This window comes from Postia placenta, assembly GCF_002117355.1.
Source record: "Postia placenta MAD-698-R-SB12 unplaced genomic scaffold POSPLAscaffold_13, whole genome shotgun sequence".
Classification (NCBI taxonomy): Eukaryota; Fungi; Basidiomycota; class Agaricomycetes; order Polyporales; family Adustoporiaceae; genus Rhodonia; species Rhodonia placenta.
Window position 1 is genome coordinate 583759 of NW_020169844.1, and position 22525 is coordinate 606283.

Consider the following 22525-nt stretch of genomic DNA (forward strand, 5'->3'; position numbering starts at 1 on the left):
CTCGGGCTCGTGTACGTCCATATGTATCCACCACTCATGATGGAATGCTTCGGCGGACCCTGTTGACATATAGAACCCCGTCTCGGCCTACCGCTCCGTAAACGCTTGTCCGTGGCTTCTCCGCAGCGCTTAGTTCCTACTGTCGAACTGCATCCGAGCCCGCGGAGCTGAGCCCGCGCCTTCGCAAATATGGGTACAGTGAGCCGGCAACGTTCCTGTACACCAATTCGGCACAGCAGCCGCTGAGAATTTCAACACGAGCAGACCATACTGCATTGTTCCCGGGTGACTCTGATTCGCGTGCATGAGGTGAGGCGTCGGTCTTCTACATTGTTGCATTGCATAGGATTGACAATCCGCCAGATAGAACATTCGTTTGTCAAGGTTATCAACTCCTCATCTTGTCACAGATACACATGGCAATATCTTAGCGTGGCGCATCTGAATACGGTTACCTGCAACGTTTCATTCCCTGCATTCTTCTGCGGCATGCGTGCTCAAAGTCCAGACCACGTAACATCCGCCCTCGAGGTTCCAGTTCAGCTGCGTGTTGAAACCATATATTCAATTCCTTGAGTACGGGTCAGTGTTAGGTTCGAGTGGATGCACAGTACTAAAGCTTCAGGACCTCCATATTGATCCCGGTCGTCGACATAAGCAGTATACCACATTGCAGCCAGCAGTCTCGTCCAGGGAACTAGACTCGCGGGAAATACAGGCCTTACTGTCTGTGAGGTGCTCTTATGATACAGGATTTGGTAAATGATTTCCGACCAATCACAGACGTCTGTGGTTTGGTGTCGTCCTACAAGCTTTCAACTTATGACAAAGGAAAAAATGTCCTAGTACCCTGTCGAAAACGAGGGGATGATCGATATGAACGCATGGACACGACAAGCATTCCTAGAGCTAAATATACTGCTAGTGGGAGCCTTGGCCTTCTACTAGCTCATGTGAAGGGTATCGACGGCGATCAGAGGGTATAGTTTCAGTACGGGGCTGTCAAAATAACGATTAGTGGCATGACCACTCATTTCTTGATACGATGTACATGGCTCGTGTGACATACGAGGATCCATGTACCTGATGCCCGAGAATCTAAATGAAAGACATGGTAATCTATATTTCCCAAAGGTGCCCCGATGAGTAACGTGCGCTGTACTGCTTGTGGTAGTCGCGGTAAAGTAGTTACTGTAGCTCCCCTGTAGAGCACGCCTACCTGTGGCCTCCCTTAAGCTCTGATCGTATGTGGAGAAAAGGGTTCACAGCAGAAGGTGCGTCTACACGCGGCAACACACCGCAATACGCACGAAATTAAGTGCCGATCTAATTTTAGGCTGTCGACTAGCTGCCACTGTGTACCTGATGGGGCATTCGAGAGCGACGGATGCGATGATGTGATAAGCAACATATGCATCCCAGGAGTGCTGTGCTGACGGGTGCATGTCGCCCGCCGCTATGGGGTCGGTCGGGTTTGGAAAGCTGCCGGGACCTCCCCGATCATTACCCATGTAGTGTTCTACCGTCAGCGCTCTCGGAGGCATGCATCCACCTCTAGCAGGTCACAGAACTCCAAAATGAGAGCGGCAAGCTAGGTTCACTGCGGTTCAGTATTCAAGAACGTTCAATTGTCGTCATCAGCAAAAAGGTACGAAGCAAATAAGGTCCCGTGACCCATGCAAACCCGCACGTCACGGTCGGCGCATTACTAGCCCTTGCAAGACATCCCGTGGCGTCACTAGTATGCTGGGATATTATTTGACATCAAACTGCTGTCTAAGTATTATAAAACACTACCAGTCTGGTCATACTTATAGAAGCGCTTACAATAAGGTGGCGAGCCTGCTATTCAGCATCCGAGGACTGGGAAGATCGGACTATTCGTGTGAGGTCCTCCCAAGACCGAAAAATACTTGCGGCCCTTTGGATGGTCATGGCAGAATCCTCGACCTGAAGCTCACTGGAGCCCTCCTGATATAGTGTCTCTGCAATAAGTGCATTTGGAGGGTTTCTGAATACCAGTGTACGTCTAATCTCTATTCGGGCGTGAAGCTGCTTCGCGTAGCGGTTGCGGGGTCTTGAGCGCAGAATGCCATACCATGCGATGGGTCTAACGACATCGCAAGTGCCACTCGTTTCTCCTCGCGCAACTTTGAATTTGTCATAGAGAATCTAGAGGGTGTACCGTGACAGAAAAAGACAAATTGCGGTGCACAAACATTCTCAATCAAGCCGAGATCGTGACAGTAGGCCAGTCTCGATCAGTGTGCCAGTTAGTCAGCCAGTCCTTGCCTCGGATCTAGTGTTCTAGCTCTTCTGCAGCATATAAATAATGCTACTATTCTACTCACAGTTCGACCACTTGTTCCCTATCCGGTGCGTGATAATCGCATATTATTGTCAACTGATGATTTGCTTCAGCAATCTCACAGGAAAGTAGCGAAGATGTAGGTGTCTAATCTGCGGAATTTTCTTATACAGTAGTCATGATCCGGATGACATCCTCAAAAGCCTGCTTCGAGGCCTCTTGGTGCATGAAAATGTTCTTGTCCTGGTGTACAGCTCTCACGGTGCTCAATTTGACAGGGCTTCCGGCACTTGTGCACGAGTTCCTGCATGGCACTCGAGGCCACCTTACGTAGTATGAGGAGACTATTGGCTGGTGTAACAAGTATGTGTCAGAGGCTCTCGTATTTTCGACATAAACTGATACATAATTCCTGTAGTTTCTCGCTGTCAACTCCCTGCTCAGGTGAGCCTAAGGCGACTTCTATGCTGACCTTGGTTGCTTAATATACGACTTCAGTTCTGTTGAAGAGGATTCCAATCTCTCGTATTTCAACATATTGTGCACTAGGCAGTTCACCAACGTAGAGGTACGTCATCCCGCTGTCATCGATGCAGCTCTGTAGTCAGCGGCCCACCATTTTTTCGCACCTGTGCATTTCTCCTGCTATGTAATGTATTACACCCGATAAATAATATGCCACAGTTGTATTTTGATTGGATCATCTGCGGGTGACTGGTCTGTCACGGAAGCGAACCGATATTGCAGTGGATTGATTAGTGTTATGGATGCAGCCTATACAATCATTAGTTGGTCTGGCAATGTATCACAATAGTTGGTATAATATTATACCATGCATGACCTTATGTAGGCTGCTAGCCTCGCCAGCCTTGCATGCTCTCGATAGTCATATGGGCCTAGCTACCTATTTTGGCTCTTACATCACCCCGCTGATTTATCATCATGGCAATACAAGACTGTAAAACAATAGCGGTCTCTCGTAAGCTGGCCGGACCTTACAAGGCCATACGAGTACATGCATGGCCATACATAATGCGTTCCTTTTTGCTGATGGTACTCGGGGTTGCGTGGGCGCCTAGGGACGCCGCATGCACGTGTGAAGACAGCGTCTCATCATGCCTTGGTACAGCGCCGTGGCAGTTGGTTCCCGAATTCATGAGCAGAGCCACGTCTGAATGACCTGTGTACCATTTGGACGGCTGCCCTTGTCCTCATGTTGCGGCTGTAATCGCAACCCCTAGTATGCTGCCCGGCATCTGTCCGTTCTCGTCCGGACATGTTACGGTGGAGCTTCCTTCGAGTTTGACCATGTAGGCTCATTTTACCCTATGTTCTTTATCGCAGGTCAATAAAATACCACATCGCTCACCTGTCTCCTATTCTCACGCGGCCTTAGCCGCTGGATCTCATACTAAAGCAGCAGCCAGCTTCAGAGCAACTCGACAACACCATGGAATCTAGTGACAGCGACACGTTTCAGCGGCCGAGCTCTCTCTTGTCGTCTGTGGACCATGTTGAATTGAACATCCAGCCAGCATCCTCCTCGAAAGATCGGGAAAGCTTGCAATCCCCAAAGCAAGAACGATCCCTGAGGGTGGCTACCCGAGCTACCGGATCTCTGTCTCTCGTTCTCTGCTGTGTATTTTTGATTCCGTATGCCGTATTTGCTGTGGCTCTCTGGGGGCTTGCTCTGATAGAGTATTTCATCTGTTTGGTGAGTACAAGCTTGTCGCCAATCGACCTACAATGTCAGTAATGATTCATAGAGTCGCCGAGGGAGAACCCTCAATTACAATGACATGACGTTGGTCAAGACTGAACGGGACGTAAGAAGTTACATTTGGAAAAATATCAGTCGCGGGACCGACAACCCTACACGTCGATTTTGCGGTCAGTGTTGCGTCAGCATCGCCCTGATGAGGCTTCCGCTTATGGTTAGCGCTCATCTACCATGTAAAGGTGGTGTGGCCTACATTTTGCTGCCCTCCTTGAGAATCCAGGACTCGGTGAAGCACGTACGTAACAATATCGCTATTTAGTACGAGTCAGTAGCCGACTCTCGTGCAGCGCGACTATGTGGCAAAGAGTGAGAAAATGGCGAAAGTAATAGAGGACGAAATAAAGGGTTGCAGACACCTGGTTAGTCCTTTCCTGTAACTCCAGGAGATGCAGATGAGCTGACACAACGTGGGGACAAGCTGGAGATTGCTCGTGATCAACGTCGCACACTCGTGAAGGCAAGTTGTATTGACCGCATATGTCACCCTATGTGCCTGCCCTAAATGCGTTACCGTGTAAGATGGCCTTGAAACAAGATGACTGTAACCCGGACCAATTGAGGCATTGCTGTGACGGCATCTCGGAAACTGAACGCTTACGGACTCATGTATGTAGTAAATGCTCATCGTTCATCCTCCTTTCCCTCAGCTTTCTATTTAGCTAGATGCGTTGGAGAAGGAGTTAGTCGATATGAAATATATTGCCATAACCCAGGCCACTGCTGACCACACAGGCTATCATGGACTGGCCGACTGGGCGCAGGTCAGCGTACTATACGAATGACGTACATGCGCTAACATCGTCATTATTATCTCTAGAAAACATTGGAGAACCACAAGGATCTAATCGAAGCTTTATATCAAGTCTCTTTTGTCGGAGCTGGTCTCACGTACAGTACAATCTTCAGGTGTGAACAACTTGTTTATCATTATGAAATCGAATGCTGACTCTGAGCTTGCTAGCGCTACTCGAGGAAACATTGGCCTCATGTGCTACGCATTTGCACTATTCAACTGCGGATTCACTATTCCCATGGTCTCGATTGCACTCTTGAAATGGGCAGCTTCCAGGCCGCGCGAAGCCCTCTTCGCTTCCCCGAAGATATGGAGCGCGTTGCTGAACGTTTTCCTTTACGTCTCCGGTACGGCAATCGCGGTGGCCATATGTCTGCTGAACGTGACCATTGTCTTCCTACAATTTCGGGAGGACAGTGATGGCGTTCGGACGGACTCACCAGCTCAGTTCAATGTTGCACCGCGCCCTGCAGGAATATTTGCTCTGGTATGCATCACCATCCCCAGCATCATGACTCTCCTTGCGCTCGCGTTGCATTACTGCGCAAACGGTTGGGATACATTATTCTCCGCTCTCATCGGTAACTACAAGCAGGAGTCAGGGCAGGGATTTGATAATTATATATTGCGATGATAGTTACACATTTTCCGCATTCTTCTCGATTATGGTGGCCTTACGTCTAGATAGTCAAGGATGATATTTGATATCTTTTTTACCGTCACTTTCTTCGTAGTCCATTGATGCACGTTGTTGCATGAATCCAGCATCAATGGTTCAAAGGATCATTTTGGTGTTGAACAAAATGGCTAATATTAGACTACTGGAGCTCGCAAGATGCACGTCCTATAAGCCCCCGTGACCGCATACTTAAGCAATCCACCAGGCCGGGTGGGGTGAAAGCTTGAACAACGCGAAGCGGATTGAGAACATGTTGGCTATGGCGTCTCGGGTCATGCGAGGTGGATGACTCGACTCTCCGGACGGCAGTAAGTTACTTACAGGGGTGCGGGACCCGTGGGCCTTCCTTCCAGCATCATCATGATACATGTCGATAGACCAGAGGATGTAGTGCGCTTGAACATTAGACTGATCATGGAACAAAGAACTTAATATCTACCTATTCAGTCCCTGGTTCTCGATATGCACTACAACATACCACTATGATGATTACTAGTACGCTACGACCTTGATCTCAGTCCAGAGTAGTTTAGCTTTGCTCCATGCTTTGGATCTCGGTTCATGTTGTGCTAGTAGATCCTAGTAAGCGCTAATGAGCCCGGGCCGGACATGCAATTCATCGGAACTCGTGGGGGAGATACTGGGTCCCTTTCCGCAGGAGCTACCCTAGAGAATGTCAAAGCCGAATGAGCCTTCATGCTTTGAGGTCGAGTCAGAGGCGTTGCCATAACTACTATACCCAGCTGTGCAGGGGCGCCCAGTGATGTAATGAATAAGGTGTGAGACATACGTAGACAACAACTAACTACAAATGGCAGTTAAAATTAATTGGCACCCTTCCTCCAAGTGCGGCGCGAAGGTACTTCCACTGTATCGGACGTCGGCACGGTGTGCTCGTCAGCTGGTAATTCATGGTTCCTGTGGATGTATAACCCATCCTTCTTGTCGTTCAGGCGGACGTGCACTTCGTCCCCTTCCTTGACTGTTCCCTCCAGCAGGCGTTGCGAGAGTGGGTTGAGAAGCTCGCGCTGGATGACGCGCGCAAGCGGGCGGGCCCCGTACTGGGGAGATATTCCTACGGAGATCAACCAGCTCTCGGCTTGGGTATCGATATCAAGGTGCAGCCGCTTCATCCCCTCTCGCTGCTTGAGGTCTTGGAGATTCTTCTTCAAAATGCTCTTCATGACAGCCTGTGACATTGTACACTGTGAGGACGATTGCCAATTATCAGAACAGCCGAACTTTCCACACGTTATACCTATCAATAGCACTCACGAACATCACAACGTCGTCAATACGGTTGAGAAATTCGACAGGGAAGCGAGCATCTTTGAAGCGGTCCATCACTTTGAGACGAACGGCTTCCTTTATAGGATTATCTGCAGCACTTAGAAGATCCGCTCCTACGTTCGAAGTCATGATGATTACGCAATTCCTGTGAGAGGTAATATGTGAGTCAATTGCGCCCTACTGGGGTATGTTAAGGAGCTAGCTGACCTGAAATCGACTAGACGTCCATGTCCATCAGTGAGGCGACCTTCATCGAGCACTTGAAGGAACAAGGTCAGGAACTCTAGACAAGTCTTCTCGATTCTGTGGAGAAAAAGGGATGCAGATACTCAGATAATCCGCATGGAATGCATGTGTTCAAACGAGCTCACTCGTCAAGTAATACGATACAGTAAGGCGTCCTTCTGACATACTCTGTCAGTTGACCGCCTTGGTCGTAGCCCACATATCCAGGAGGAGAACCAATCTGTGAATAAGATGACTCTCAGCACACGAACTAGACACCAGGTGGGAATCCATGATGTCATACTAGTCTGGAGATGGAATGACTCTGAGAATATTCACTGCCGTCGATGCGAACCATGGAAGTAGTTTGTCCGAACAGCTCCTGAGCCAGCTACAGCCAATGGATCATTAGTGCTGACACTGACATTTGTAGAATCGCGCCATACAGCCTTAGATAGGAGTGTCTTCCCAGTGCCGGATGGACCCGTAAAAAGCAATGACGCAATAGGCCTATTTGCGTTGTTCAGACCGGTGCGAGACAATTGGATAGCATTAGTGACTGATTTAACCGCCTCCGGCTGGCCAACAACCTGCATATTGCATGTGATGAGACATAGGTCAACATCTCTCCGATGACAGACATACCTGTTGTGCAAGTGCATCTTCCAAACCCAGAAGTCGAGTCTTATCTGAGGCTAGCAACCGTTGCACAGGAATTTTGGTAGCGCGTTCGACGACTTCGGCAATGCTTTCCGGAGTTATTATATCCGGCGACGACCTAGAAACTGTGTAGCGACGGTGTTCATAGGTATTTAACGCCTTCACGTTGTCAGCAACCTTCGGACCACGGTTCTCCGTCTCAGTGAGTCTGTTACGCAAGTCATTGAGCTCTCCTTGAAGGCGCTTAATCGTCGAAGCGCTTGGGCGCTTCTCCCTGGAACATTTACTGAGCAGATGATATATAATGGAAGAAACAAGCAATCTGACCTTTTGGCGATGTCAAGGTCGTCCTTCTTGGCCTTAATCAGGCCTCTGAGTGCGCTAATATCTCCCCACCATTCCCGAACCTGTTTCTGCTGCTCTTCGAGGCGCTTCTTCCTAGTCTCAAGGCTACCGCGCACACTCTTTGCTTCCTCGAGAGCGCGATCGTCTTCGGGATGGTTGTCACGCTAATGGCGAGTACCAGATGAGCTCCCTATATGCTACTGCGATCGAAAGAAGCTTCACCTCAATTGCCTTGATGCGACCTTCGATTTGCAACAGTTCTTGCTCAACGGTGTCGATCGCCTCAGGTTTCATATCCTGAGAGACTCTTGCAGAAGCACACGCCTCGTCCATGAGATCGAAGGCGGAGTCTGGGAGCCTAATATTCTGTTAGTCATGGCCTACAATAATGTAGTAATTATAAGGGCTACCTTCTTGCAGTTAAGTACCTGTGTGCAAGTTTGACGGCGGTGACAATAGCCTGATCCATGATCCATACTCGATGGTGGCTTTCGTAACGTTCACGGGTCCCACGTAGAATGGTAGTTGCTTCCTCGATAGTAGGCTCGTTGACTAGGACCTGTAACAACGGGGTTATGCTGCACATCCCTATTATACCAATCTTAGAAAATTATACATACTGTCGCGAACCTGCGCTCCAGTGCACCATCTTTTTCGATATGCTCACGATACTCAGCGAGGGTTGTGGCGCCTATGCATCGGAACTGTCCTCGAGCAAGAGCGGGCTTCAACAGATTTGCAGCATCCCTAATTTTTCAATCGTATGGGCATAATATTGTACGCAAGGATGCCACCGATGCTTACATGCCCGAGCTCTGGCCACCCGAAGATTTGCCGACCGTGATGAGATGCAGCTCATCTATGAAGAGTATCACCGGACTTGCGTTTTGCTGGCTTCGCATGACGTCTGGTTGATTATCGAATGAGAAAGTGATTGAGCGTGTTAAAATAGTCAAAGTGGGTTCATCTTACCGTCTATCACGCCCTTGACGCGCTTAAGCTGTACGTAAGCCATAGAGGCGCAGTGATCGAGGAAACAAGCTTGCCGCTTCGTATTCGCCCTTCCCTGCACCTGCAAATAGTGCGCCCAAGTCCAGGCTGTAGATGGTACCCTTCAAATGCTCTGGGACATCACGTAAATTGATGCGGTGAGCTAGTCCTTCTGCAACAGCGGTCTTTCCTACTCCAGGTTCACCTGCGCATGCGTTGTCACTTCAACTTAATACATTACAGGAATCAGCTTATCCGCTTTACCTATCAGTACCGCAGAGTTCTTTGTACTGTGAGGGACGAGGGGCTGTCATCAAATCGCTGCCCATACGACACCCATGAGAGAACTCACCGACGGCACAGAATCTGAATAACACGACGTATCTCCTCATCCTAGATGTAGGGTTTGTTAACGCCGTCTGTAGTTACGACCGCTGGTGACCCACTCTGCCAATCGTGTCATTCAGCTTCCCCTCACGCGCTAACGCGGTCATGTCTGTCGCATATCTGAGGACAGTAGGTCTAGAATCAGTATTGCGAGATGATTCTCGTGTGCGGAAGACATGCTTGGCAAGATATGGGAATCCGTTATCCTCTGCGTTTGTGATTTTTGCTCCTTTGCGCAACTTGAGGGTCCTCTCGAAGTCGGAGATATCTACATCATTCGATACCAAAATCATCTTCACGTCTTTATCTTCAATCAACGCTAGGAGTAGATGATACGGTCCGACAAACGTGTCGCCCTAGGCAATTTAGAGGGTCACTGGAGCTTTAGGTGAAGGCTGTCTTACTAGTTCCGCTTTCCTTTGGCGTGCAAGCTTGATAGCGGTGATGAGCGAGCTGCTGGCTGTGCGCTCATCGGTCCTATTCACTTGCAGGGTACTAGGGGAGGGCGACGGGATGATGCGGGGACGACTTTGATCCCTATGACGATTAAACGGGGCAAGCCAAAACTTGTACTGTCAGCAATAGTCAATAAACACTCTCCTTGACATTACAATGTCATACTTTGGGTCCATCTTGAGATGCCACAGGTGGCCGCTTGCGACCCCTTGTCGGGGTGCCTGGTCTCAAGTTACGGTCCGGAGAAGAAGGCCGTTCTGGTTTCATGTGCGTGGCGATAGAGTGGGCAAGAGATTCCTATGATCACTGGCTTGAGCATCATTGTATTTACAACAACAGGCAAGGATACATTGACGCACATGATCAGCAGATAGGTCATGTAAAACTGACCACAATAGCGTCGGACTTTCGGGAGACCGGAGTTGGTTCAAATTGTCGATGTCGATATCCTTTCCACACAGTAGCGCCATGAACATGTGCGTAGGCCCGACTGCGATTCATTGAATATTTCTGCTCAAGAGGCGACACAAATAACTCACCTTCATTGCTGTCAACACGAACAGCGATGTCAGTGGCCTTGGTGAAGAACTCAACGAGGCCCTCTGTGAATTCCGCGGGGAAATTGTCAGGAGCTGCGTCCACCATCGTAGTTGGTAGAGGTTGTGCAACGGTATGCGAAGGTCTAAGTGACTACAATCCGTGGCAGTCCTCGAATCGCTTATAAGGTTGTGCATCTCTTAAGTCCAGCACACAATAGGTGCGGGACGGCTTGTCGTGAGAGATCAGACAAGCGGCCGACAAGATTCACCACAACAAAGGCGAACTGCCTCTGCATCATGGTTTCGGCGAGGCAAAGGGTGAAGTGGGCGTCTGACTCCACAACGACACCTCGAGGCGGTGGCCCAGGAGGGGCGTACCTGGCTATTTCCTCATCAACAGGACGGCGATTCATTCCTACACGGGCCTCAACCGCGGACAAGTGGTCAAAAGGTATTCTGACTCATGTCAATTATACGTACCCGAGCGCGGCAGGGACCTTGAGGGGCCTCATTCGTCATTTCTCGGTAACGTCTTGGTAGCGTCTACCCTCTGGGCGCTTTTCTTCTGCCAAATGGCACTGACCGACATGACGGGCCTATTTCAGAGTCTGGTTCGCATCTACAAATCGTCCAGTCGCTGCGGAGAGTGATCCACTAGGCTGACATCTATGATTCTGGCAGTTTTGGCGTAGCCTCGGCCGGAGGTACATTCATTTCGTAAACGACGAGGACGACGTGTGAGGCGCGTGACCGGAGTATGACTGGCTTGTGACTACGCCAGAAAGGAGACGCCCGGAGAAGTCCCTGGTCCGATATGCGGAGACCACAAATACCATAACGGGCCAAGTGAGTGCCAATGCACGGAGCAGCTTTAGCGTCTCATCATTCCCAGACTGCATCCCTATAATTTCTGCTTCATGTCCGCGTGCATCGGGCGCCCAGGAGGCGCCGCTTGATGGAAAGAACTTTCATCTCGGGGTAAGTCACAAGTCACCCGGCTGTATGTACCCTGTAAAACGCGAGGCTAAGAGACTGGTGCCCGCGCTATTGCATTGGACGGCGACCTCGAGGCAGACCCTTGCACTATCACTAGCTGTATGCGGGACTACCATCAACATCCTGCCTGTTTTAATTAGAAGCATTGGCCTCTCCGTAGATCAACTTCCATCGAGCTGCGCGCAATTTTTGACAGCACACAAACCCACTCTTCATGTCTACTTGATCCTGAGAGACTGCCTCAGCCAAATTTAGAGCTACGGCCGCGGTCATAGACGGACAAAGTGCAAGATCCGAAGTACGTTAGACACGAGCACACAGTGTGGTGTCGCTGAACCGTTGATTTGATCTCGACTCCTCACGGAGACCATGAAGTTGTGTGTTAGTGAACTTGATTGCTTTTCCGGCACACCTCATAAGGCTCAAAAGCCCCTTTCGTGCGATACGTTGATTCGCTTTTCCTGCTCACATATTCACCCTCAGAACATACGACATTCGTCTTTGCAGTACGCCTGTTGCGCCGTATCTCATTCATGCAATTATTCGTGGAACAGCTCTCTGGTGCTATCGCCACCGTACTTGTCCAATCTTCGGACACCATTGACTCCGTCAAACGTAGGATCATAGAGACTGATAGGTAGATCCACGGCCTGCTCCAAATCCTCTAGGGCTGAATATCTTTGTCGCACATTAGCACACCCACCTTGCACCTGAAGTTTCGTGGTCACTTTCTCGAGGGTGACCAAACTCTCGCCGATTGTGGAGTTCATGATGAGGATATCGTTGTCATCGGTACGAATGGCTCAATAATTACACAACATATTCGTTCTCATTATAATCTGCATCAGCCCTTCGCCTGTGCGGTGGAGCACCACCCCTTCCTTGCCCAATGGAGAGGATTATGCCTGACGGCGAAGGTCTAGTTCCGCAGAAGAAAGACAAGAACAAAGTGTTCCGCATGCTCTTCCCCGGACAGCTACAGATTTATATCCGCACCGTCGGGGATCAGTCAATTGCCGTGACCTTATCGATGGATGAAAAGGTCCTTGTACTGAAGCAGCAGATTGAGGAAAAGCTGGGTATCCCGGCGGATGACCAACGCCTGTTGTTCAGCGGTCAGGAACTGGAAGATCAACGATCCCTCGCAGACTATGAGCTTCAGACTGATAACACGGTGCATCTCAGTGAGCTGGCTTTCTTCTTCATGAAAATCATGCTCAAATTGACCTCAAATGTATAGGCACACGGTCCACACCCGCTCGCCAAGGTTCAGTTCGCACGACGTTACAGAGGCTCCGGCGCCCAGTGCCCTCAAGTGAAGAAGTGCAAATCTTCGTAAAGAATCTGAACGGTAAAACAATGGCAATCATGGTATCTCCTGCGGATACCGTAAAGAGCTTGTTGGAGAAGGTCGAGGTGAAAACGGGAATTCCACCGTCCCAGCAACGCCTGCTGTACGGCGGAAAGCAGCTTGTTCCGGACATGATCCTTGCTGACTACAATATCCAGAAGGAGAGCACGTTACACCTCGGTATGCTACGTCAAACTTGATATATATCGTGACTCAATAATCTAACGCTTTTCGGATGTATAGTTCTTCGCCTACGTGGCGGCGGAACGTCAGCATGATCCAGCTCGGATATTTCTCTCGCGATATCTGTCCATTTTTCCCCATTAGCGAACGTGTTCTATGATTCCCTCACGCCGTTCCCTTAGTACTTCGCGTGTACTGTTGGCATTTTATCCAAGTGTTTGCGATACTTGTGCTACTTCACACGGAAGACATGCCCCACGAAAGTGTGGAATGCACAGCATTATAACTCCTTGATTTGACATCCTGCCCCGTAGTTGTCTCGCTGTTAGGTCCGCACAAGCACATCGTTATTCTTCTGAACCACGGGGAAGGTGCCATGGTCTGTACGCACCTTCACTCGCTTCTCTTAAGTATTTGCAGCGGCAACTTGATTATATCGAGTGAAGATGCTGTGCTTTCAGTTGATTCTGGTATCATGAGACCGACAAGAATAAGGGTGTGCGCCGCAAGGCAAGTCGTGGGGACACAGACGGTCTGCAGGCGAGCATGAAGTAATTCAATGATTATGAAGTTCAACGAGCATATTTAAAGCATGTCAGGTTTCGGATGCGACGCTATGGACCTTGAACACAATGGTGAAATCTGTTACACAATCACTGCAGACTCTCCCCTTGAAGCATTTACACTTTCTGAAACACAAGGATCACAGTTCACTTCGCGAATCTGTAAGAATAACGCAGCGATAAGCTACATCGCAGTGAATATATGCGATATTCAAGCACATACTTCTGCGTGGTCTCGACAGCGTCTTTCGTAATCGTGGCTTCGCTCATCAACGAGCAGATAGAGAGCAGGACTAAGGAACCCGTATTCAAAAAACACATAGATAACGTCCGAAAGGGCCCACCATTGGAAATTGTTAACGCTGGGGTCCATTGATCACGCAGGATATCTATGCAGATATGGCCGTCTTGGCCGCGATCGATGTTTGGGTGTACGATCCTTGTTTCAAATCGAACTTGCGGAGGGTGGAGTGGATAATCTTTAGGGAATGTCACATTGAGAAAAAACACTCCCCCCTCGTAGGCAGAACCGGTCTACGTCATGGTTTAGATATCAGACGGTTATTACGGCGGTGAACTGCAAGGACTACATACCGGGCCAATGATTGTGGCTCGCCAGTTGAAAATATCTTCACCCGCTGGACCGGCGCTGCAGTATGGAGGAGGATCTTTGCGAATAGCAATCAATTCCTTAGTTCAGTAGCCCTGAGCGTATTTCACGGTATATGATATGATCAATAACTCACCTTCTGTATGCGCTTGAGGGCCATTACGTTTGCGTGAAACGACCAGTATAACGGTTGGGAGTGTCAAGGCGTGCCAGAGGTAAGAGGACGGGTAGATGGCTGACACGACTTGGATCGAGTTTATATTGACGCGGCACTGTCCTGAAAGAATCGCCGTCACCTGCCTCAGCATGCCAGCGTGGCCGACACCATTCATTATTATCATGTTATAATCTGTACTTATTACGGATCAAGTGTTCTCACCAGTATGATAAGAGCCATGAGGCATCATCGTTCGGCCTCTATAGAGTGTGATACGATGATTTCAAGGACGACGCTGGTTCGAGTGTTTCAGTTACGAGACTCACTCACCATGATCAATACCAACAACTACTGCGTGTGTATGGAAGGGACCAGCCATATGCGAAGGAATGAGCGCGCATTCATGCATGCATGAGTTCAGTAAGAATGGCATTCAAATTAGACTCGAGACACACGGCTTTCCGGCACCGAAGCGACTACGGGTATGGGCGTACCGTCACACCATAATCGGGGTACTGGTTCGAAGCCCAGAAGGTCCGTGCCAATAGACAGCCCAGCTAGGTATATAAATAGGAAACATTCGAATACCCTGCATGTTATGCTATAGATCGTGGGCCGGATTGTCGGGTCGCGTATACATTGAATTCATCGGCTTGCATGGTGGCTACAACTCCGGTGCGTTATATTACGCTCCCTTCTCTAGCGCACGATTACTGCCCTTCGGCTCCTGCTTCGAAAAGGGCCTACGTGTCGAGAGTATCACGGCCATGATACCGACGACGGAGTATGATATCTTTCAGCTTCGATCCGAGCCCCAAGACCCCTCGTCGTCGATAGGGAGGTGGCTCTACCCTTGCCCCTGGGCTAGACTGTCATGAGTTCGGGAGCAGGAATGGAAATATTGAAGCAAACCTTGAAGGACGTGCAAGATGCCCAGACACAGACGACGAATCGCTCAGAGAATAGTGTGTTTGCCTAATAAGGTACAATGAAATCCCCGACGACCACAAGTAAGAGAATACCTACATAGAAGGCATCTCAAACACATTTTGGCGGCAGAGAGCACACGTACGCTCCTGTGCAAGCCACGGATCTATGCATAATGTCTGTTTGTGCATTACCATCAAGCGCGTAAGAGTGCAAGGGTGTACATACGTGGAAAACATGAGTGCAGGGGAGTTGTCGCAGAGGCTTCGAAGGCGATGATTCATCTGTTGACAGCTTTCTCCTGGGAGGCTCGAATTCCTCTAGACAGATGTTGCACGTTGCATTATGCGTTTCGAGATATACATCAGGAAGAGCGGAGGGTTCCCAAACTTCGTCCTGAGTAGAATGCTCCCCGATGTCCATAGCTGGGACAAAACGGACGAGCGGAAACCGCTGGATCGCCTTTCTCATGGATCTAGGGATTTCGACCTCCTCATATGAGCGGAAGGCAGACAACATTATGGTGGGCCCTTGTGCATGACTATCAGCAAGAGCGACTACGTAAAATCTCAGATGTTGTCGACGTACCGTACTGGAAGGATTGTATATAACCTAGATGGGTACGGTGACTCTAGGTCTTCTGGGCCAGAGTATCCTAGCAATCATCCTAATAAGCTCTTCGTCGCACAGCGCTTGAAATGAACTTACTTATCATGCGGAAGCAGGCAGGCAACGGCTTTACGTCGGCACACAAGGAAGGCTCCGTTCCATGCTGAGATATGCGGTCGCTGGCTGCGTTCAGGTATCCACGAGGCGATTCTTCATGACGCTCGCATTCACTTGGGGCAGAACAGGCAGTGTCAGGGAAAGAGACGATAACGGCATTTCGGGGCCTTGAGCGGTCCTTGATGCATCGGTCGCTCTTACATACAACAATATGTCTCAGCGTATGAGATGGCAGATGAGTATCCAATACAACCAAGCCTTTCGCCGTGGCCTTTAGGATCGGAGGGAAGGGGCCATCACCGCACTTCACGGTACGATTCCGTATGAGGGCGCAGAGTTCGGTATGAGGAGCCATTCGTGGCTCGGTTATACTCTACCTGTACCTACGCTGTACTTAGAGTCTGAACCCGAGGAATTCGAAAAAGACACTGCCAAGCCTTCTGCGTAACCACTTGAAGAGCTTACGCACTCATCATAGGCGCCTATCGGCTGTCCTCCTATTGGAGGCGATGCGTCTTGGATGGTATCTTCCTTCCCACACCACGATACAGCCTGCTCACGACCTTGCCACATTGATACCCTTACTGGCATGAGAGGAACGTGAGATTTGAGGCCTCACACGGCGCTTACCCGGGGTCCTCTGGCGGTCGATTTTCCAGTTCTTTCGATGATTAAATCCTCCGCGACTCGGAAGGCATCCAATTTCAGCAACGGAAGTATGTCATCTCGTACAGAACATTCTTCGTATTCGCGCTGTTTCTACAATTACCAGATCGCCGCTGGGGTTACCTCGCCCACTCGTTTTCTTCCTCACTGACCCTTGCTTGCGTGGACGACAAGCCTCGAGAATGCAGATCTCACTGCCAGCTCTTCTGCAGCGCCCTTTCCCCGGCTCGTTATGAGGAGCGGAGTCACAGCGGCTTGCGTCTCCTCGACCTGTTTCAAGGTCTTCTTCTTCTCGCGTTGGATGCTCATCACGAACTCAGCATTAATCCGTCCGTCCTCTCTCTCTTCCTTCTTTTTCACCTCATCTTCCTCACGCTCCTCCGCCGCTTTTATATCGCTCTGCACCTTTCTCTCAGTGATAATCGGCACAAAGCGAGCCCATTTCCCCGCAATTGCTTCCTTCCCTCTCGAGACATTGGTCGTGGACGGCTTCCCTCCGTCGAGACGTTCGAGCTTCCGCAAGAACGTGCTACAAAGCCAATAGCACTGATACTTGAGAAGCTCATAATTCGGAGATATCTTGTGCATGGCACAGAAGATTTCGCAGATGTCGGAAACGCGGACAACCGGCTTTCGAGGACACCTGTGGTCGGTGACCATGTCGTATTTTTTCTTGTAGGCCTCTAGATCGAAGTCTTGCTCCCGACTAATGCTGTCATCAGCGACGGAACCTGATACATTTGAAGCGCGTAGGGTAGGTCGTCTTTCAACCCGCACGTAGAAGGTCTGTGTGCCACTGAGAATGCCAAGAATGAGAAATTCGTGAGCTGCTCCTAGGTTCCACGAAAAACGTAGTCAACAGCTATCCTACTGCGTTGATCAACTAGCAGCGTACCGATGACATCCTTGTTCTTATAATGAATTACATGCAGGAGTCGATACTGCTCGAATTTGTCTCCGGACGAATTCACTTCGTAATAAAAGGACATTAGAGGTAATGAGAATGCCTGCTTGAAGCCAGTATTCAGGAGGATATTGGCCATGTCCCTTGAATACGCTCCAGGTGTAGAAGGGTGAAGCGAAGGCGTTAAGACCTGCACACTTGACTATGTATGCGGGAAAGTCATACGTTGTGGAGTCTCGTGGCGATACAGACTTATGAGTGCATATTGCTACCTCATGTTTGCGGGTTCTGCCGCTCGTCCCTGGTAACGTGAAGGTAAGAAGGAACAGCCTCATGTTTCCGGTTTGTCCACTGGCATGGGCCTCATTGAATACGCGTTGCGCCAAAGGCATTCCCAGCGTGCAAAATAATAGAACAATACCTAGTCAGTATGTTGACATGATCCGGAATGAATCCCTCGTGGTGTCTCGAGGTACGCTTCCTTGATTTGGTTTCATTCATGAACCACACTCCTGAACCATGCTAGTTGCGCCCTTTGTAAGCACGAGGTTGCTGGTCCGGCGTTGTTCAATGTTCAATCAATCAGCGAGGCACGTGCAAATTTATGTATTTAATCAGGTCTTCACTTTTACCTTGGACTGCATAGTATTCTGCCAACATGTCGACCACCACCAACAGAGACGACCAACAATCAATTCACAACTCTACGCGGACTCTCCGCAGTTCGCAAACTAGTATTGCTGAAACACCGGAAGACCGTTTATCCTTCAATGACGAACTGGACGAGCTCTGGACTAGATGCCGAAGTCTCGTTGACTCTCTCCATCTCCGCTTCATACATCCTACTCATGTAGCTCTCTGTCTCCTCTATGACGGACTTCAAAGCGTATATGACCCTCGCTTCTATGACATTTCGACTCCTCAGACCTGGGCCCTAGAGCGACCGCTTTTCTGGATAGCTATATCGAAAGTCTATGCTTCAGAACTTTCAGACTCCCTCGACGACCACATCCAGAAGGCAACCTTCCCTGATGAGCCAGCATCTACCCCTATTCAGAAGAAGATCGCAGATGACCTGTGGGCCAGAACCAAAACTCTCAACGATGACCGCACTCAGCCTACTGAGGATCGAGATGTACGCGAGCTTAATTCCCTTGTGCATATCGATTAAAGGGCTAATCTGCTACGGTTTTCGAGACGGTGTGGAACAATTGCTCTGAAACGATGAGACCCGTTCTCGTCAGAGCGAAAGAGCTACAGGATTCCAACGTACGTGTTCTCCACACGCAACCGAGCCTGCATCTTCCAACCATCATTCTTCTTTACAGGAGGACACTTTCATGGCGCCGCACCACATTCTGATCGCAATATTAGAATCGACAGAGGAAGGAGGGATACGTGGTCTTCTTGAAAGCTCGAAGTTTGGCATCAGCGCGGATGCTGTCATTGAGATAACCCGACGCTTGAGGCAAAAGAAGGTAGAAGAGCAAATGTCAAAGCCGAAATTCGTTATGTTGAGCCAGTAAGTGACACAGTACGCCCCTTACGCCTTTAGTCTACGCTCACTCTTGTCCACTTTCAGGTTTGCGGTTGAGGACACTCGATTGATCAAAGAGAAGTTAGACAGAGGCGAGCTCATCGACCCGATAGTTGGGAGGGTAAGTGATATTCTTCCTGCGTCAGTAAACCCCATCCTTTTGCATGTCCGAGCAGAATCGTGAGATCCGACGTTTAATTTCGATCCTGTCACGCAAGTAAGTCTCCTGATCGATTTTATATATGTATACCTCCTGACCAAAATGATTCCACAAGGTCGAAGAATAATGCCGTCCTCCTGGGTACGCTTTTAGTGGTATTTTGTAACTTGGAACAGCTCTCTTACAATCGGTTTTGCAGGCGATTCGGGTGTAGGAAAGAGCGCCATAGCGGAGGGATTAGCGTTGAGGATTGTCTCGGGGAATGTCCCCGAGTCTGTGCGTGCCCGCGTGTTCAGTCTGAATTTAGGGGCTTTATTGGCCAGCACTGCTTGTAAATCTGCCTATGAACAGGTGCGTCAGAAAAGCGGACTCCTCACTTTGTTATGTATGATATTCACAACCATTTCGCTCAGATCCTACAATTGATCCTGGACGGTGAGTATCCTCAGTCTCATGCCCCTGCAAGCTGTTACAACGATGACCCTGCATAGAGATCGCTGAACATGAATCAATGGGTATCAGCGCCATCCTTTTCATCGATGAGCTCAGTCAGATAACCATCGGTGGTTATCGAGGTGATGGAAGCGGCATGTGAGCTTCCTTTCTGTCTACTCTCGAACAACGTCGAGAGACATCGTGAACCTCGTTCTTGTGGCTGACATTCTGCAACGATAGCGATGCTGCAACCCTGATGAAACCTTTCCTTTCCTCGGGGAAACTGCGATGTATTGGGTGTTCCACATTTGAAGATTACAGATCTTCGGTTGAGAAGGATGGCGCGCTCGCTCGTCAGTTCTCACCAGCGAGTACCACATACTTTGATTACTCTTATCACTGATCTTACTGGTCGTTCACGGCAGGTATACGTCTGTGAGCCAACTGTTTCCGAGGTAAATGCCATCCTACAGGGTATGAGAGGTGGATTGCAACAATTCCACAATGTGCATATACTGGACGAAGCATTTACGACTGCAGCGCACATCGCTTCTCAATACTTTACTCACAAGCGGTACGGTTCCCGTGTATTGCGATTTGGCTCGACGTCCCTGATCGTGTTTCGGCAGACTTCCTGACTCTGCCATTGAGTTGTTGGATGAAGCCTGTACCAATGTCAAGATTAGCAAAGACGCGAATTGGGAGCAGTTGGGCAAGTGGAGGAGACGTAAGGTAGCTATCGAAATGGATATCGAGTCATTGGAGGTGCGCCAATTGCTGCTTTTGCGTCTCCACATAATCATGCCCTGTTCAAGCGAGAATTTGACGGTACAGGCGATACGGAGCTGCAACGCATGCAGGAGGAATTGAAAAATCTCGAAATACAAATTGAAAGCTGCATTTCCTCTGCGAGATCGTCGAGGCCGCTCGAGAAAGAGCTGGCTGAGATTGAGCAGAGCATCAGAATACAAGAGAAGTCGATTTTGACACGCGGACAGGCAGGGTATGAACGGAAGCAGTCAATAACATGCGAAATTAACGGGGCTCACAATTCGTGCACAGGCAGTACAAAGAGAAGAAGGAAGATGTTCAACAACTTATGCGACTCAAAGAGAAGAAGATCATCGCGCAGCAAAAGCTCGATCAATCCAGAATGGAGATGGAAGCACATAACATGCTTACTCCAAGCGAGCCTCCACCTGTCTCGTCTAGTCCGGAAGAACTACCAGTCGTCACAAAACTTCATGTGGTCGAAATAGCAGCATCGCACAGGCCTATTCATGGCGTTAACTGTGGTGCATCGAACGGGCAGAAAATGCAAGACATTGCAGACTATTTGTCGCAGAAGGCATGTATCATATTTCAACGCATGAATCTAGACGAATACTTGACGGTAGTATCAAATCGCAGGTGGTGGCACAACCTGAAGCTGTTGAAAGTATCTCCAGCGCGGTCCGCTGTCTATTGAGCGGGTTAACGGACCCTTCAAGACCAGTGGCGTCTTTTGTGCTTGGCGGCCCCTCAGGGTCTGGTCAAGTGCTTCTTGCCAAGGAGGTACGCGTCGAAGGACGACTATATATTGGTCTCTCCCGGGTTATTTTTACCTATAATCTGACATACGTGAGCTTTAGCTTGCAAGGTCGCTTCTCGGTTCAGCTGAGAAGCTCATCTGTATACATGGCGTCGACTACGCCGACGCGCACGCGATCTCACGCTTGGTAAGAACTGAAATGACGGTGTAGCTTTGCCCGCCGTGCGCTGACCTCAGCTCCTAGGTTGGTACCCCCGCCTGTACTGGATTTGACCATGGTGGTCAACTTACCGAGTGCGTTAAACGGAAGCCTTTCTCCGTCATCTTGATACAGGAGTATGTGTCCAATCCTTCCCATTGCGTGACCAGGAAGTCTAATTTCGTGGATTTGTAGCATCGAGAAGGCATCCCAGGAGTTTCGACTTCACATTCAAAGAATACTCGACGAGGGTACCTTAAGAGATGGCGCAGGGAAGGTTATTGACTTTACGTGAGTGATCCTTCGGCTTGCGGTCATAGAGGCGTAGCACTGAGCACTAATACCACCGCTACCACGTACAGGAATTGTATAGTTATAATGACGACCAGCGTTGGTCAAGAGGGTGCCCTAGAAATACAAACAGAGGAAGAAGAACGCAAGCATTTTGTAAAAGAAGTGCAAGACTGGTTCCCTGTCGAATTCTTTGCTCGAATAGACGAACTAGTCATCTTCGTACGTCTCTCGAAATATCACACCTTACTCTTGGACTGACAATAGGAGAGCAGCGTCGGGTGACAGCAGACATGATGTCAGCCATTGTTGACTCCCGGATCCGAGACCTCGAAGTCCACTTATCTCACATCAAACTCTTTTTGGAAGTGGATCCTCAAGCAAAGTTGTACCTTGAAATATCAGGATTGTCTCCGAACACTGGTGCACAAAGCCTGGAGCGAATTATAAGATCTCAAGTCTTGCGGCCTCTTTCCTTGCTTTTTTTGAACGACGAGGTCAAGGAGAACTGGACAATACGATTGCGCTACGACGAATTACAAGACGGGATCATCATCGAGCCGGTTGAGCCAGAGCCAAACCCTCAATTTACATCAGATCAGACAATACCTACGGCAACGTCCCCCTCCTCATCGCCATCGTCGAGCACATCTACTCTGGACGACTCTGACAATGGAGAACAGGTGGGGCAGGGTGCCTCAGTGTTATCTGACCGTGACGTGTTGCTGGCAAGCGAGCGAGGTGGTCATCATCGGGTAGTGGTGTCATTATTGGAAGCACCGACGATGCAGCTGCAACCGCAAAGAGTTTTGTGGTCTTAGGTAGCGATATCCCCAT

At 49.4% G+C, this 22525-nt stretch overlaps 7 protein-coding genes across 7 annotated transcripts; 3 read left to right on the top strand and 4 right to left on the bottom strand.

Moving 5' to 3' along the window:
* Nucleotides 1-2375: 2375 nt before the first annotated feature.
* Nucleotides 2376-3008, bottom strand: POSPLADRAFT_1041190 (hypothetical protein; the record flags this gene model as incomplete). Its single annotated transcript, XM_024477856.1, has 4 exons — nt 2807-3008; nt 2727-2752; nt 2587-2671; nt 2376-2530 (listed from the first exon to the last, which is right to left on the bottom strand). Coding segments are annotated over exons 1-3 (171 nt in total), but the record flags the coding sequence as incomplete, so codon positions are not given.
* Nucleotides 3009-3758: 750 nt separating this feature from the next.
* Nucleotides 3759-5515, top strand: POSPLADRAFT_1152155 (hypothetical protein; the record flags this gene model as incomplete). Its single annotated transcript, XM_024486627.1, has 7 exons — nt 3759-4022; nt 4075-4198; nt 4268-4323; nt 4376-4447; nt 4748-4849; nt 4906-4994; nt 5050-5515. 7 exons carry the CDS (start codon nt 3759-3761, stop codon nt 5513-5515), a joined length of 1173 nt encoding a protein of 390 aa, XP_024335713.1.
* A 234-nt stretch (nt 5516-5749) lies between these two features.
* POSPLADRAFT_1049090 (hypothetical protein) lies at nt 5750-9564 on the bottom strand (the record flags this gene model as incomplete). Its single annotated transcript, XM_024479656.1, has 17 exons — nt 5750-5968; nt 6526-6765; nt 6836-6995; nt 7058-7153; nt 7222-7316; nt 7380-7466; nt 7522-7665; nt 7721-7943; nt 8063-8244; nt 8303-8438; nt 8491-8639; nt 8701-8827; nt 8885-8987; nt 9087-9275; nt 9335-9360; nt 9423-9463; nt 9517-9564. The coding sequence occupies 17 exons, from the start codon at nt 9562-9564 to the stop codon at nt 5750-5752; spliced, it is 2265 nt and encodes a 754-aa protein (XP_024335714.1).
* Nucleotides 9565-11856: 2292 nt separating this feature from the next.
* On the top strand, nt 11857-13221 carry POSPLADRAFT_1173187 (hypothetical protein). Its single transcript, XM_024488221.1, has 6 exons — nt 11857-11885; nt 11956-12085; nt 12143-12240; nt 12297-12632; nt 12689-12979; nt 13043-13221. Exons 2-6 carry the CDS (start codon nt 11982-11984, stop codon nt 13075-13077), a joined length of 864 nt encoding a protein of 287 aa, XP_024335715.1. The 5' UTR covers nt 11857-11885; nt 11956-11981; the 3' UTR covers nt 13078-13221.
* Nucleotides 13222-13685: 464 nt separating this feature from the next.
* Nucleotides 13686-14315, bottom strand: POSPLADRAFT_1049092 (hypothetical protein; the record flags this gene model as incomplete). Its single annotated transcript, XM_024479657.1, has 4 exons — nt 13686-13705; nt 13848-14079; nt 14140-14235; nt 14292-14315. The coding sequence occupies 4 exons, from the start codon at nt 14313-14315 to the stop codon at nt 13686-13688; spliced, it is 372 nt and encodes a 123-aa protein (XP_024335716.1).
* Nucleotides 14316-16775: 2460 nt separating this feature from the next.
* On the bottom strand, nt 16776-17674 carry POSPLADRAFT_1060011 (hypothetical protein; the record flags this gene model as incomplete). The annotated part of the gene is made up of 2 exons (XM_024481221.1): nt 16776-17464; nt 17527-17674. 2 exons carry the CDS (start codon nt 17672-17674, stop codon nt 16776-16778), a joined length of 837 nt encoding a protein of 278 aa, XP_024335717.1.
* A 519-nt stretch (nt 17675-18193) lies between these two features.
* On the top strand, nt 18194-22509 carry POSPLADRAFT_1049093 (hypothetical protein; the record flags this gene model as incomplete). Its single annotated transcript, XM_024479658.1, has 19 exons — nt 18194-18670; nt 18780-18804; nt 18910-19057; nt 19118-19193; nt 19249-19289; nt 19348-19373; nt 19432-19583; nt 19646-19667; nt 19724-19823; nt 20093-20122; nt 20297-20432; nt 20483-20670; nt 20730-20913; nt 21078-21221; nt 21299-21385; nt 21443-21534; nt 21593-21688; nt 21760-21910; nt 21964-22509. The coding sequence occupies 19 exons, from the start codon at nt 18194-18196 to the stop codon at nt 22507-22509; spliced, it is 2721 nt and encodes a 906-aa protein (XP_024335718.1).
* Between the last annotated feature and the right edge of the window lie 16 nt (nt 22510-22525).

What these genes read in the sequence shown, in the direction of transcription:
- POSPLADRAFT_1173187 (XM_024488221.1), top strand. Translation starts at nt 11,982, where the DNA reads ATGCAATTATTCGTGGAACAGCTCTCTGGTGCTATCGCCACCGTACTT. An exon ending in TGAGGATATCGTTGTCATCG is followed by an intron (nt 12,241 to 12,296) that starts GTACGAATGGCT and finishes AATCTGCATCAG; the next exon opens with CCCTTCGCCTGTGCGGTGGA. An exon ending in TGATAACACGGTGCATCTCA is followed by an intron (nt 12,633 to 12,688) that starts GTGAGCTGGCTT and finishes TCAAATGTATAG; the next exon opens with GCACACGGTCCACACCCGCT.